This window comes from Periplaneta americana, chromosome 1 (assembly GCF_040183065.1).
Source record: "Periplaneta americana isolate PAMFEO1 chromosome 1, P.americana_PAMFEO1_priV1, whole genome shotgun sequence".
NCBI classification, from domain to species: domain Eukaryota; kingdom Metazoa; phylum Arthropoda; class Insecta; order Blattodea; family Blattidae; genus Periplaneta; species Periplaneta americana.
In genome coordinates, this window is record NC_091117.1 from 200,804,000 (window position 1) to 200,821,445 (window position 17,446).

Sequence of the window (17,446 nt, forward strand, 5' to 3'; positions counted from 1 at the left end):
TGGTCGTTGTTGATCTTGGCGCCACTTGTTCTGTTTCCTGTGAGGGTGTGTTCCTGTGGTATAGTGTAGAGTCAAAGAGTGTGTGTGTTTTGGAGTTGTGTGTTGAGAATTTCGTTGGGGTGTGTTTTTGTGTGTCTGTATATTTCATATTGTTCTAGTGTGTTTAGTTTCTGGCTTTTTGGTTGGATGTGTAGTATTTCCATGTTTGAGTTGATGTCTCTGTGGGTGTGGTTAGCATTTGTGATGTGTTCTGCATATGTGGAGGTGTTTTGTAATTTTGTTATGGCTGTGATGTGTTCTTTATAACGTGTTTGAAACGATCTGCCTGTCTGTCCTATGTAGAAGTTGTTGCAGGTGTTACATTTGAGTTTGTATACGCCTGTGTGGTTGTATTTGTTTGTTTGTGTTGTTTGTGTGTTGAGATGTTTTTGTAGAGTGTTATTTGTTCTGTATGCGATGTTGTAATTTAATTTCTTGAATGAGGTTGCAATTTTGTGTGTGTTTTTGTTTTCGTATGTTAGTGTGATGTATTTTTTGTGTTCTTGTGTTTGTGTTGTATTCTTATGTTTTTTGTGATTATGTTTTGTCTTACGTATTATGTTGTCTATTATGTTAGGGTTCATTGGTATGTTGAGTAGTCTGTGTACCAAAAACACACCCCAACGAAATTCTCAACACACAACTCAACTTCAAAACACTCACACTCTTTGACTCTACACTATACCACAGGAACACACCCTCACAGGAAACAGAACAAGTGGCGCCAAGACCAACAACGACCAGTTCTGAAGATGACCCGTAAATAGGTCGAAACATGTAAACGAGGTACGTTGAAATTTAACACAGGAAAGTCTTACCATACATATTCCAAAGTATAAATTAAGTTTTACTAAATATATATTTACATTTTTTTTTCATGAAAATCCCAACAAGTATTCTTGAGAAGCTGTATTTGGTTTTAGTTTTAATATGGATATAATTGGCATGTTCCAGGTACCATCATTATGTACACACTGGAATACATGAATTATCTGTTAAAGATATACTTGCTGCCACAGTGAAACTCTGTTTCAGAAGGAAACAACTTGTGATCATTCCTATAACATTATTCTACGGCTGTGCTCAGGCGTTCATTGTTGCAGACTACACTGAAGTAATAAGGCATGACAATTATGTAAATTAGATACCAGTACCGGTACTTTTATCAATTTGTTCACAAGTAGCGACACTTTCCAAATAATGGGTACCGGTATTGAAATACAGTACTCTGATGAAACAAATATTCTATTCTGTGAATCGGTAGTGGTCAATACTAATCCTTTCTATGATATATAGTAGTGATATTCAATCTTTTTTGCTAGAGTACCACACACAATAATTGAGGACATCGGTTTGAGAGAGTCCACTAGCATAAAAGCCTGACGGCCCCCTTGGTGCTATTCGACAGGAGTGGGCTACGCGCCAGCACCAGGTTTCCCCTTCTCCCATCATCATCATCATCATCATCATCTATACCCTACACTACACTTACACTAGTACACGAAATAACTCTTCACAGATACACATCATGTACAGCATGGCCTGCCAAAGTGGTGTACAAATTGAAAATGGGTCACAGTCCTACCATGTATCCGCAATATGCGGAACCCGAATCATATAAGTGAACTGGGTAGGCATTAGACACACACACATATACTGTATATAATATCTGTCGGTATAATAATAATAATAATTTATTTTTCATACATCAGTCATATTTTTTTTGTGCATTTTGATTGCACAACTTTTAACACTGTATCACTTCGGAATATGTATGGTAAGACTTTCCTGTTCTGAAGATGACCCATAAATAGGTCGAAACATGTAAACGAGGTACGTTGAAATTTAACACAGGAAAGTCTTACCATACATATTCCGAAGCCATATTTTTTTGTTATTTCTTATATAATTGCAATGCAGTTTGAGGGTACAAAGGCAAAAAAATATATGTTTTAGGGTACACTAGCAAAAAAGATTGAATACTACTGCTTTACACAACATTTAGGCAGTGAAAACAAATGACACCCGATGAAGAATCTTCTGCAAACTCTTCTTCTTTTTCTATTTCTGACATGCAACTAACTTAACAGAGATCAATGAAAAAAAAATACATGTAGCAATGAACAGGTCTGGAAAAGAAGAAGTAAAATTTTTGAAGTAAGGCGTTCTTTTTCTATTCAGTTATGGCTGTTTTCAATAAATTCGTTCATACTGTAAAGCAGTTTTTGATTAAAATATTATAAAGAACTTTCTTAAATTTTTGATGTGCAGATTTTTCTTTAAAATAATTTGGTAGGCACATACATAAGAAGATCAGCATGTTTGAAACTATTTTTTTATAGTGTTGTGTTAAAACTTTCAATAAAGATATTATTTTTATTTCTTGTAATGTGCTAGTGTGTGTGTTTGAATTTGTAGAAAAGCTATACAAATTATATTTGATAAAACTTAAGGTTTCATAAATATAAGTTGTTGTTTTCTAATGCCAGGCGTTTGACAATAAAGTCATTTGACCTCTTGCACTCCAATATTTTTCAAATATATTATCATGGCCAGCCACTGAAGCACAGATTTTGAGGTGTTCTGAATCCATTTCTTGGTTTGAGTTGCACAATGGGCAGTTAGGGGACTGATATATTCCAATTCTATGCAGGTGTTTGGCCAAACAATCATGGCCTGTTGCCAATCTAAATGCAGCTACAGACTATTTTCGTGGTAAATCGGGAATTAACTGTGGATTATGATGCAGGGAGTTCCATTTTTTCCCTTGAGACTGTGTTATCAAATTTTGTTTGTTGAAGTCTTAAGTATGTAGATTTAATAAATCTTTTCACAGAGTAATACGTAGATTTAGTAACAGATCTGTAAGTAGCGGTGCTGCCCTTCTTTGCTAGTGCATCTCGTTTCCCAGGATTCCACAATGGGATGGTAGCCATTGGAATACAATTCTTTTATTGAGTGATATTAATATTGAGAGAGCATTTTAGTTATTTCTGCTGTTTGAGATGAAGGTGTGTGTTTAGAAACTATTGATAGAATAGCTGCTTTGGAGTCTGACAATATAACTGCATTCTTAAATTTATTGATGTGGCATAGAAGATTCCTGAGACTTTCACTTACTGCAATGATTTCTCCATCAAAACTTGTTGTTCCATACCCAAGAGATCTATAAAGTGAGAAGAGACAGCACGTAACACCTGCACCGACACCTTGTTCTCTGGAGATCAAGGATCCGTCAGTGTATAAATGAAGCCAGTTTTGTGGAGGGTACCTAATATTAATTGTCTGTAAAGACAATTGTTTTAGTATTTCAGTGTTTACTTCTGATTTTAGTATTTCTTCTGTTAAATTTAGATTATATTCTATATTTAATAGAGTTAAAGGGTTTGGTTTAATTTGTAGGTTTTCTTTTAAATTCGGGATATTGATTTTCTGTTTTAATTCTTGAACAATGGATATGAAACTTTTTTGAGTTTTCAGTCCACAGAGAGGACTGTATGAATGCCAAATGTAAATACAGGGCAATGGCAAGATATGTAATTTTTTAAGAATGACCTACAGCTAGCAGTTTGAAACGCTTTATTTAAGTCAAATAATGAGAAACAACTCTAAATAATTAAATACAATATATATAGTGTAACAACGTACCTGTATGTTGCACAATGATTACACTGAACAACATGAATTTTCTTTCACCAAATTAGGAGTACCAGTACTACCTAATGAAGATTTTAATGCTGATTTTGATGCTGAAATCTACTCTAATACAGAGCATGCAGAAATTCTGCTATTGTTATATACTAAGTTCGAGTTCAGAATAGAGTGACACTGATTACCAGACATAAAGTCCAGGATTATAATGTCCATACGTCAAAATGTCCATGGAATAATGTCCACGTTGAAAATGTCCATGTTAAATTGTCCAGAGTGAAAATGTCCATAGTTCTATAATGTCCACTTCACTCTGATGTCCAGAGTCAAAACGTCCATAGTTCTATAATGTCCACTTCACTCTGACGTCCAGAGTCATAATGCCCATAGCTCTATAATGTACACTATATCCATTGTTCAAGGTAGTTATAGTAATCTATGTAAAAATTTTCAAGTACAGAACTAACCAGAACTGAAATTTTTGAAAATGGAACGAAGTTCTCAGTTAGTGCCATCACAGAAGGGTAAGCCACTTCTTTCTTTTCTTGGGTACCTGTACAAACATCATGATTTTAATAGAGATAGGACAAAAATATATTGGCGATGCAAGGAAAGAAAATTTGTAATGCTGCAATGATAACTAACACCAACCTGCATAACATTCGGGTTTTGCGGGATGGCACAGATAAGCATTTACATAGTGCCGATGAAGCAGGTATAGAAGTAAAGTGCATTTTGAACCATGTTAAGGCAAGAGGAAGAGCGTTGGCTGTACATCATCCATCCATTTGGCGATTTATACAGTGCCTAAAGCGAGAATGAAATGAAATTTGGAGACAAATATTGCAAGAAAAAGGGGGGCATACACAAATTGAAGAGCCGGTGAACAAAACGTATTTGCCGAATCAAAGACAAATTCTCCAGATTGTGAGAAACTACAATAAGTACAAAGAAAATGGAAAAATTCTCATATAGCTATCTTAAAAGTATTGGTTACCATCTTAAAAGTGGGGCTCTGGTTCCCAATGATTAATAATACTTATTTGTACGAGTTATGGGATAAAATTTATTGTGTTCTATTCAAGCAGAATTTTCCTTTGAACTTGGGCATTATGAAATTTTTGACACTATGGACATTTTCACCTTACGAACGTTTTATCATATGGCCTTTCTGTCGTATGGACATTTAGTATATGGACATTTTCACCGTATGGACATTTTGACAATATGGAGGTTTTATCATGTAGTATGGACTATATACGGTGGAAGCGTGACACTAACCATATCAGAAAATATTTCATTTTTGACTCACTTTATTGCAGGGATATGTAGCATGTTCACATGGAATTGAGAACATTGGCTATGTGATGGTAAGCTACGGGCTACTCAAAGGGATCATAGCCTTTGTTTTGGGATGGATACTGAATTCATTAGGAAGCCTTCTTGTGGTGTTAACAGCATTTCTTCTGCACGTATCGTTACTGGTGACACTGCTCGTATGGACACCTGAGCCGAAGGACAAAGTTGTATTCTTCGTTTTATCTGGATGGTGGGGATTCTGCGACGGAATATGGGAAATCAGCATAAGTAGTAAGTTAGTAGGTACTCTTTATTAAGTATAAGATTTTCCTCGATTTCTGTCATAAAAAAAACCTACAGTGGACGCATTTTATAAATAAGATATAATTATAGGAGGAAAAATACGGCGGAAATTACAGATCCTACTGTGAGGTTTGAGGTTTGGTCACATCAACCAACTGAGGTAGTCTCCGAAAAGAAGAAAATGTATGAAACTACCATCTCTTGTTTTAAAAATTCTTACAAAATTCATAATATTGAAATGATTGGCCTCTTTTTGGAAGCAAGTAGTACCATTTCTAAATCCTTTTAGCAGTATTGCTTCATAAAAGCTCCAAGATGATATAATAATAATAATAATAATAATAATAATTGTCCATAGAGTGACATAATTATAACAATACCGTAATTAAGTAGGTACTCTGTCATGACACATTTCGGGATAATTTATATTGGTAACATGAGTAGAAAAGTTATTTTCCATTTACATCAAACATAATACCGGTACTGTATTTATTTAATACTAGCCATACCAGTGTGCTCCTCTACACCTGTTAGAAATAAATATAAAGTAATTACATAATTAAAATAGGACGTTTGATCCTGGGAACATTCGTTTTTGATAGAAGGATAAATTGTTTAATATGTTACTTAATTTAAATTGTATTTAAATAATTAAAATGCGATCATTTGGTCCAGAGAGCACTCATTTGGTGCAATGACAATTCCTTTAACATGTTTCCTTTTTGTTATTACATGCAACCATAGTTAAATGAAGATTGACACATCATTTAGTTTTAATTTGTAAACTTTATATTACTTGCTATATGTTTCCATTGAATTATGGTAATACAGTAACTTAATTTTAACCATTGTTTTCTACGTCTTCAGTAAATGGCGCTTGGCCCACTATGGTTCTGAACCCTTCAAATAACTTAAATAGTGATACAGCATATATAGTGGTATGTAATTATATTTCTTTCTTTCGAAAATGTAAGAATACACGATCTCTTATGTACCGGTACCATTGCCATGGAATGAATAAATGTGTTTTTTTTCCTACTCAAAAATTTTAAATTTTGCACATAGGAGTTACTGCAAGAACAACAACGCTATAATCTGAGGCGGCATGAAAAAAAGTTTGTATTGTTATTTTAAAAGTCTTGTATATCCTTAAATATCAGTCCTATCAAAATTTTGCATACAATAAAAATTATCGGAAATCAATTTTAAAGAAACTTTTGTTATGTAACATTTTCACAAAAAGCAATAATAAGCGAGATATTTCGATTTATCTAATTCAGGCTCCCTTATAACCCCCCCCCCCCTTTTAAATAACGTATTTTGAATGCCATATAGCCTAAAATCTAAGTTACAACGAACTTAATTTATATTCCAATTTTCATCGAAATCCATTTGCCCATTATAGCGTGAAAAGGTAACAAACATACAAACAGACAGACAGACATACAAACAAAAATTTCAAAAAAGCGATTTTCGGTTTCAGGATGGTTAATTATAAATGTTAACACCAATTATTTTTGGAAAATCGAAAATTACCAGAAAAATTTTGCTACAGATTTATTAATGAATTTAAATACTATTATAGTCACAATCATGCCATGGTATGAAAGAAAAATTCCACAACCTCGAGCGGAAATCAATCCTGCGACTTCCTGTTCTCCGGTCAGGTGCTCTACCACTGAGCTATCGAGTTCGTCTCATGCCAAAGGCTCGGAATTATCCTTTCATACTGGCGACTCTGTTATAGAGTACTGTCCATAGCGTCTGATCTAGTCAGCACTGCTTATGGCTGGAAAGAAACTTTACAAATGTAATCTTCATCTTACGATGTTGGATGACGTATATACGTCCGTTGATGTGACATATTAATGAATTAAATACTATTATAGTCACAATCATGCCATGGTATGAAAGAAAAATTTCACAACCTCGAGCGGGAATCGAACCTGCGACTTCCTGTTCTCCGGTCATTAATATGTCATATCAATGGACGTATATACGTCAACCAAACATCGTAAGATGAAGATTACGTCGCCAGTACGAAAGGATAATTCCGAGCCTTTGGCGCGAGACGAACTCGATAGCTCAGTGGTAGAGCGCCTGACTGGAGAATAGGAAGTCGCAGGTTCGATTCCCGCTCGAGGTCATGAAATTTTTCTTTCATACCATGGCATGATTGTGACTATAATAGTATTTAATTCATTAATATGTGTCATCAACGGACGTATATACGTCATCCAAACATCGTAAGATGAAGATTACAGATTTATTATTAGGTCCACATCTATGGAGTAACGGTCAACGCGTCTGGCCGTGAAACCAGGTGGCCCGGGTTCGAATCCCGGTCTGGGCAAGTTACCTGGTTGAGGTTTTTTCCGGGGTTTTCCCTCAACCCAATACGAGCAAATGCTGGGTAACTTTCGGTGCTGGACCCCGGACTCATTTCACCGTCATCACCACCTTCATCTCATTCAGACGCTAAATAACCTTAGATGTTGATACAGCGCCGTAAAATAACCTAATAAAATAAAATAAATTTATTATTAGTATAGATTACCGGTACTTGTAAAATTAATTTTGAACCATTCCATGTCAATTGTCAACGTCATATATGGGGTCAGAGTTGGAATAAATAAATAATCTTATTAATTATTATATACCGTAAAATGGGGTGACTTATATGCTTCCCCCCCCCCCCCCCAGCATATCAAGTCGGGGGGGAGGGGGACTTGATACATTTTGTAGGTTGATGTATGGTTTCATCTGACACACATTGTCAGGTGAAATGTAGGCATACAGCCTAATAATAAATGTATGTATTAGCCAGAACTTCAATAAGATAGGAGACACAAGGTTTCAATCATTTAACTTTTCAAAATTTATGACTTTTCGATAATCAATTTTTTCAGACAAAACACCTCTCACCACGGCGAATAGACTTCACAATTCACATCATATAGCCTTCCAAGGCCAACAATTTTAAAAACTTTTTAAATGATTTTAATCCAATAATTTAAGCACACTTCATGTGCGTTAACATATTATATCACAATTATGATTAATGGAAGATTTTCTACTCTGTATGTTACTTTAAAACCATGTATGTTATTCCACTAATTTATGTAAAGCACACATGGTCAGATTAGTTATGAATGTTTCACTGTATTTAAATATTCACCTAGTCTTCAAATATTGTTTTGCCAAAATATCACCTGAAGATGACTTCCATGAAAGTCGAAAATATTCGTGATTTTTAACAATTGTACCTTTGATGTAACAGAATCTTTTCTGCCATTGATAAATGATAAGTGACTGACTGAAACAAAATAATGATTTATTCGATATAACTTCACAACACTTATCTGATATCCACCATGACTTTTAAATTTATGTACTATGTAATCCAATACTACATACTATGTGGATAATATATATATTATTATTTACATTTCTTCATAAATGAAAAAGTTGAGATGAAGGGAAGGTATCAAATATTGCTATATTCGAATATTTTAGATTATTAATTGTTTCTAAATATTTAAAACCTGAAGTCTACCAATAGTTATTATTACATTCATTCTTTAATGTGATGGGAATGTGTATGAATATTAAATAAAATTCATATCACTTGTCTCTTAGACATTCATAGTGTTTTTAGTGCAAAATCTATTTCTGATCTTACACCAAACGTTATATAGACGTTCGATATATGAGCATTCATTTATTTTCTTTGCAGCTTACTGTGGAACCTTGTTCCCAAACGACCTGACGGCAGCATACAGCAATTACAGACTCTGGGAAGCATGTGGATACATTATAGGATTTCTCTATAGTTCATATATATGTACGAGAACCAAGCTGACTATCCTTATAATAATGTTGGTGGTCGGTATTGCTGGTTATATTGATGCGGATATACTATTACGTAAAGAAAGGAAGGCACATAGAACTAGAGCAAGTCATAATATTCACCAAGACCACGAGCTTCCTGAAATTCAAATAAATCAGTTTTAAATAACATTTAACAAAGCTTTTATTTCAACGAAACATATAACATACCATACATATATAATGTTGTTGTTTTCTAATGCCAGGCATTTGACAATAAAGTCATTTGACTTCTTGTTCGCCAATATTTTTCAAAGATATTATCATGGTCAGCCACTGAAGCACAGATTTTGAGGTGTTCCGAATCCATTTCTTGGTTTGAGTTGCACAATGGGCAGTTAGAGGACTGATATATTCCAATTCTATGCAGGTGTTTGGCCAAACAATCATGGCCTGTTGCCAATCTAAATGCAACTACAGACGATTTTCGTCGTAAATCGGGAATTAACTGTGGATTATGATGCAGAGAGTTCCATTTTTTCCCTTGTGATTGTGCTATCAAATTTTATTTGTCGAAGTCTAAGTATGTAGATTTAATAAATCTTTTCACAGAGTAATATGCAGATTTAGTAACAGGTCTGTAAGTAGCAGTGCTGCCCTTCTTTGCTAGTGTATCCGCATTCTCGTTTCCCAGGATTCCACAATGGGATGGTATCCATTGGAATACAATTCTTTTATTGAGTGATATTAATTGAGAGAGCATTTTAATTATTTCTGCTGTTTGAGATGAAGGTGTGTGTTTAGAGACCATTGTTAGAATAGCTGCTTTGGAGTCTGACAATATAACTGCATTCTTAAATTTAAATTTATATATATATATATATTGTATTCTGATTTTTGCTGCTACCTAGCCGACTCAAACTGGAGTAGATTGTAGAGAAAGCTGCTAGATAGCTCTAGTCATAGTCTTATCTATTACAAAGTGTGAGTTCTGTGGACGAAACAATTTTTTTAGTACCAAAAGTAAATATTTCGTTCATGGTTATATGTTTTCTAACACAAAACCAAATTGTATTTGTAGCTATCAATCAAGTATGGTGTGTTCCCCATCATCTGGTGAGTAAATACATCTGTTAATTTCCATGATTTATTCTCATCTCTAGTTTAGGCAGCCAAATATGTTGTTTAAACGTGCACCCTCTTGTACCTTGGATCACTAAACATCTTGTACAAGGAACATAGTCCAAGGTACATGATGCTATCGGTTTTTGTTTTTCTTTTATTTTAAGATCATGCCATGAAGTAAGTCTGGAGTTAAGAGAACCCCAAGTGATCTGGTTGTCTTGAAGAAAGCTGTTGAAGCAGTTATAGTTCCTACATGAATTAAAATCTCAATTAGAGAAGCCTGCAAATGATGGAAAAAAAAAATTGTTTAATTATTGTGAGTTTTTAGTAGCTATATTTTCACCTATGTTCCCTGTATTGCAATGTTGCAAAGTACAAGAGGGTATAATCCTAGGTACCTACACGAACTTCTTGTACCATGGAACACTTTACATATCCCTTTATTTTATTTGTTTATCCTTAATAGATCTGTAAAACAGGAAAATACCTCTAGGAAGTTGTAAAAGAAACTTCAATAACTATTTCAAACATTTTTTCATTTAAAAAATTTCATTTCCCACAATTAAAAAAAAAATGAAATTTGAAAAGTCATTCAAGGTACTGCAGTCTCCTCTACATTATATATATATATATATATATATATATATATATATATATATGATTCTGTGAGATTCCTCACTTATATTAACAGAATCAAAATGACAATAGAAGAAAAAGCACTGATTCAATATGAAAAACTTATCAGATTACCAGGAAACAATTGGCATTCATACAGTCCTCTCTGTAGATTGAAAACTCAAAAAAGTTTCATATCAATGGTTCAAGAATTAAAACAGAAAATCAATATCCCGAATTTAAAAGAAAACTTACAAATTAAACCAAACCCTTTAACTCTATTAAATATAGAACATAATCTAAATTTAACAGAAGAAATACTGAAATCAGAAGTAAACACTGAAATAATGAAACAATTGTCTTTAGAGACAATTAATATTAGGTACCCTCCACAAAACTGGCTTCATTTATACACCGACGGATCCTTGATCTCCAGAGAACAAGTTGTCGGTGCAGGTGTTACATGCTGTCTCTTCTCACTTTATAGATCTCTTGGATATGGAACAACAAGTTTTGATGGAGAAATTGTTGCAATAAGTGAAAGTCTCAGGAATCTTCTATGCCACATCAATAAATTTAGGAATGCAGTTATATTGTCAGACTCCAAAGCAGCTATTCTATCAATAGTCTCTAAACACACACCTTCATCTCAAACAGCAGAAATAACTAAAATGCTCTCTCAATTAATATCACTCAATAAAAGAATTGTATTCCAATGGATACCATCCCATTGTGGAATCCTGGGAAACGAGAATGCGGATGCTTTAGCAAAGAAGGGCAGCACTGCTACTTACAGACCTGTTACTAAATCTACGTATTACTCTGTGAAAAGATTTATTACATCTACATACTTAGGCTTCAACAAACAAAATTTGATAACACAATCTCAAGGGAAAAAATGGAACTCTCTGCATCATAATCCACAGTTAATTCCCGATTTACCACGAAAATCGTCTGTAGCTGCATTTAGATTGGCAACAGGCCATGATTGTTTGGCCAAATACTTGCATAGAATTGGAATATATCAGTTCTCTAACTGCTCATTGTGCAAGCAACTCGAACCAAGAAATGGATTCGGAACACCTCAAAATCTGTGCTTCAGTGGCTGGTCATGATAATATCTTTGAAAAATATTGGAGTGCAAGAGGTCAAATGACTTATTGTCAAACGTCTGGCATTAGAAAACAACAACAACATTATATATATATATATATATATATATATATATATATATATATACACTCTGATTTTATCCGGCTATAATAATTATTATAACAATACTATGGAATAGAGAATGTTTAGGCATTGTATGGAATAGAGACTCTGTTCATGAAGGTAAAAGCAGTGGCAGACCATTGGTTTCCGAGGAGGTAGTTGAGGCAGTTCTAACTGCCTTCATCTGGTCACCACAGAAGTCAACCAAAAGAGCTTCACTAAAACTTCAAAAGCTAAGGAGTATAACTTACAGTTCACAAGTGGTATACAAAAGTTTTAAATTATTTGTGTATAAAGTCCAAATCAGTGCTGCTCATCGGAGTGACTACTACCGCGGAGGAATCGGAGATTACGAATAAAGCTCTCCACCGGTGATCTCCGGTACTACCGTAGATGGAACAGGGGACATATAGAGTGATGCGGGGGTTCAGAGCGAAGCGACAATTAGCTCAAAGACGACCAGCGCTTACGGACTGATGGTAGTTGTGAGTGGAATAAAATGGCACCAAATCGGATATCGGTCGCATGGAAATTCTTTAATTTAGTTGAAGGTAATAATAAAGTCCCACACTGTAAACTTCGTGGGCGAATTTACTCTAAGGGTGGTGGAACTTCGAATTTGTTACCATTTGAAGCGATCGCACAATCGCGAACTTGATGAAAACAATTATGCAAAACATTTGATACGATTTCTTTTTAAATTATTTTAGTGCTATTGTTCCCAAAGGCTCACAGTCTATGAAAAAGTCTTTAAATTTCTCTAAAACGTAACTTTCGAAGCAATAAAAAACATATGAAATATTTACAAGACAACTTGAGTTATATTTTACCGTTTAGACAACTTGAGTTATATTTTACTGTTTGGATTAAAATATTTCTGAATGAAACTAAAGAAACATCTGGTAATAATATAATTACAATTATCCTTAAGTTGATATCCACTTATATTTTTATTACAGAGCAAGAGTGGCGCGTTTTAGAAGAGGCAGTTCAAATACTGACACCCTTTAACACAATAATCACAATCCTGTCCGGTGAAGAATCTGAATGTTGGACAATAAACTTTATCCCATTGATAGCCCACGTTTCTTTTGTTACATTCTGAAGCTCCCTTAATATATTTTACGTTAACTAAACCGATTAGAATAATAATTGACAAACCCTGTTTGCGATTAAACGAGAGTTTCTAGGAGAATTAAAGTATAAATGTTTACATTAGCTACTGAAAAGCTTTACTTTTGCGTTAGTTTTGCAGTTAGATTGAATGTTATTAATTTGATCAATGACATAAAACTAATACGCCTTTCCACATATACTATGAATTTCAAAACTAGAAAAAAAAATCTGTCAGCTAACGTAGCACTTTAAGCAACACAAAAAAAGAGCCGAAGAAAGAGAGAGAGATTAACATAAAAGAGAGATTAAACAACAACAAATTAGAACTTATTTTAAAAGCTACGCGGACGTCAGCGGACTCGAATTACTACCTGATCCGATTAAAGGAATGCTAAGCGGAAAGTGTATGTATGCGCCACAGCACATATTCAACCTGCGCGGCATCAATCGGAGGTAACCGGAGGTCTCTGATTGAAAGCGTGAAAACAACCGCTCCGGAGAAAACCTAATCATAAGCAGCACTAGTCCAAATTATCCAGGAGATAGAGCCAGATGATCGTCCAAGGCAGTAGCGGCCAGTGATCGAAATCCTCGGTGAGGCCAGATGCAACTAGTTTAAGTGCCTCCAATAGGAAATGTTTATTTATGATATTAATTATTATTGTTATTATATTATTATCGTTATTACTGTATCATTATTATTATTATCATTATCATTATTATTATCATTATTATTATTATTATTATTATTATTATTATTATTCTATTATTATTGCTATTAATGAAAAATAATAATTTCTCTCACCAAATAAACTGTTATGCTTTGAGTTTCAGTCATTGTTTCAGTGTGATGAAGCAACCCATATTATGTGTTGAAATTCCCCTTTCTTTCTTTTCTTTTTATTTCTTTCCTTTGACAGCAACAAACAAGGACAACAGAGAAGTTTATTTTGCACCACATTACCACTTAACCATTTATGTTGCCCATACCAGGATGCAATAGAAACTCGCGTTTTAAGATTATCTGTCAGAAGAATTGTCAGTGACATCAATGTCGTAGGTATCTCGGTAGGCTCTCTCTTTATTTAAAATTTCCTTCCTTTGAATATTATTTCTTCTCAAAAAAGGACACTCTAACAATGAATTAACTACACCAGCATTATTTCTCGTATTTGTTTCTGTTTATATTTTCCTGAAATACATAACAACATTGGCCCAGATTCACTACTGTACTACGAAGCACAATAGTACAACACCCTCGCTTAAGTCATAAACTAAGACATAAGGGGAGAGAATAGTGTGGGTCTCTGCCTGCCAAAGAGCTGAAATTTTTGTTATTTATGGCCTATTTAGGAAGATAAGTCACCACTGCTATTCCCATCCCACTCTACCCTTGAGGCCGCCCATGGATGAGAGAGTGAAACCTGACCTGGCCACGAGGCTGGACGAATTGTGCCTCGGCTACAACAGTTTAAGTGCAAACTCAAAGCCCGCGAAAAGACACGGAATGCAGAAACCAGACCCAGCACAAGCGATCCTGACCTCAGGAACAAATTTTACTGCAAAACAGGTCTATATACAACACAAGCCAGACCCGGCACGAGCGATCCTGGCCTCAGGAACAAATTTTACTGCAAAACAGGTCTATATACATCACAAAGTTTTCTAATTCTTTTACAGCGATATATGCTTCATTCAAACAAGTAATACACTATATAAAAACACAAAATTTGGTTTCAGTTAAGCCAAGTGACTGAGGCCCGGCCTCACTTGCCTCAGTCAATCAGCCGCCATCGGTCCAAGGCATGAAGAATTTGCTAACCTCATTATGAACGGAACCTGTTTCTAAAAACTGTGTTTTCCATGACTTAATGAGCTTTACATCAGTTGGAATGGGCATAAAAACAACAATTGCTTGCAGAGACTAAAAAAATAACTAGTACAACGCTGAGAAATATATTAAGAGATGAGGAATGCAAAAAAATGATGCACACTCAAGCAGAAAGGCAGAGGTGTGGCATTATTTGAGGAATACACGCCAGCTAACCGTTGGATAAAAACAAGTGATGGTCTCTCTGTATCCGAGTGGAAGGAGGCAATTAAAATGATAGGACAAGTGTCTAACATGCGTGCCATGCCAGGTCGGTCTCAGGATGGCTCCCAGTGCAGACATTGCAGTGAGATAGAAACCTTACCCCACATCCTGGGATTCTGCCAACATGGAGCTTTCATCCGCAATACTAGACACCATGCAATACGAGAACTTATTGCTAAAAGTCTTCCTTCCTTCTACGAGGTTCACCAAGAAGTCCACTGCCTTGCAAAAGATGGAAGTTCTCGGCGAGTTGACATCACTGCCATTGATAGAGGAAATGACAGAGCAATTATCATCGATCCCACTGTGCGCTTTGAAACTGTAGTTGAACAACCCATAGCAGTACATGAAGAAAAGAAAACCATCTATGATCCTACGATTGAATACTTTAGGGATTATTATCATAAACAAGGACAGATTGAAGTATTTGGACTATTGTTCGGAGCAAGGGGAACAATTCCAAAATTCTCAGTTGAATGTTTTAAGTCTTTTGGAATTCCTTTAAAAATTTTGAAAGTTATTGCTATAGACGTAATGAAATATTCTGTTCAGATTTTAAGTAATCACCTGTACACCTAAATTTCTTTATATTCTATCTGATTATTATTAAAAATAAATCAAAACGGTAACATTCTCATAATCACCATAATAAAAATAATAATCATAATCATTATGATAATTAGCACACCTGTGGAGTAACAGCGCGTCTGGCCACGAAACCAAGTGGCCCGGGTTCGAATCCCAGTCGGAGCAAGTTACCTGGTTGAGGTTTTCTCCGGGGTTTTCCCTCAACCCAATTTGAGCAAGTGTTGGGCAACTTTCGGTGCTGGACCCCTGACTCATTTCACCGGCATTATCACCTTCATCTCATTCAGACACTAAATAACTTAAGATGTTGATACAGCGTCGTAAAATAACCTACTTAAAAATTATGATACCGGTAATTATAATAATGATATCAGTAATAATAATGACGATGATGATGATGATAATAGTAATAATAAGAAGAATACCTTACTTACTTACTTTGTAGTTTGTGTTTAAACATATTAAACACTATTTAATCTGTATTCACTCTCAATTTTAATGTCATTTTTGTCTGTATTGGAATCCCCTCCTCTCCTGAGCACGATTCTTACTCATTCAGGAGTGGGCTAGTTTATCTTTCATTATTGACTTGTATTCATTTCAAACTTACTAGCAATAAAATTAATTAATTAATTAATTAATAATAATAATAATAATAATAATAATAATAATAATAATAATTAAGCCATTAAGTATCAAGATCAGGTATGGGTTGCAGAAATGGTTGCAGAATTCTTAAAAAATAGTATACTTCTTCAAAGCAGTATAACAACAATGACAATATCATTACTTACAATAGTGCATAACAATATTATTTATTCAGTCCAGCTGCTTATTACATGTGAATAAAAAAATGACAACATGAAAAATATCGTGTGAATACAAGTACTGTTCCCAACAACTAACATTGAATTTACGTGCTTTAAATTCTTTCATGAAGTGAGTGTTCACAGAAATACAGTGTAATTTTGTAATCATCCACAACAAAAATATTCTTTATGGTGCTCAAAAATCTAGTTACTGTCAATAATACCTAAAAGATGTGACCAACAAAGCATAATATTTAATGTAACTCTAGCAATGATCAGAATAAATCAATAGATCTGTATGTGATACAGAGTTATAATATATATCAATTGCCTTTCAACTGAGCATAAAGTTTGGGGACATAATCGTCCCACTGTGCTTGATAGAAGTTACCAGCAACAGGACTTCCAAGGTTGTATTTTTCAGCAAACTTCTTGATTGAAAATTTTTCTCGGTTGTCTGCAGATCTATTAAACAGAAAACATTATTATACATAAGAATTTTTTTAATAATATAGAAACATACAACATTGAGTTCTGACTTCATCTATAAATAATTATATGGCTTAAGTGAAGGACATATGCAATTAATCTCCATACAGTAAAACCTCGTTAATCCAGACTATTTGGGGGGGATAAGTTGACCGGTTTAACGAAAATCCAGGTTAACTGAAATAACCTAAAAGAACAGTAAAAAGTGCATTAAAAGTCGTTTATAGCAACAAAACACGTTTATTATGGTGTATTTAAAGGACACAGGCAAATA

At 34.5% G+C, this 17,446-nt stretch overlaps 1 protein-coding gene and 1 long non-coding RNA gene across 2 annotated transcripts in view; one reads left to right on the forward strand and one right to left on the reverse strand.

Moving 5' to 3' along the window:
• The first annotated feature begins 862 nt into the window (after nt 1–862).
• Nucleotides 863–9,307, forward strand: LOC138706309 (uncharacterized). Its single transcript, XR_011333955.1, has 3 exons — nt 863–1,153; nt 5,013–5,280; nt 9,029–9,307. It is a non-coding gene; the product is annotated as an uncharacterized lncRNA (long non-coding RNA).
• A 7,299-nt stretch (nt 9,308–16,606) lies between these two features.
• The window catches only part of LOC138706329 (protein D2-like), a 34,001-nt gene continuing 33,161 nt past the window's right edge, over nt 16,607–17,446 (reverse strand). Inside the window, exon 6 of the mRNA XM_069835468.1 lies at nt 16,607–17,148. Within this exon, the coding sequence (XP_069691569.1) occupies nt 17,007–17,148 (142 nt within the window). The 3' untranslated portion in view covers nt 16,607–17,006. The remainder of the gene's footprint in view (nt 17,149–17,446) is intronic.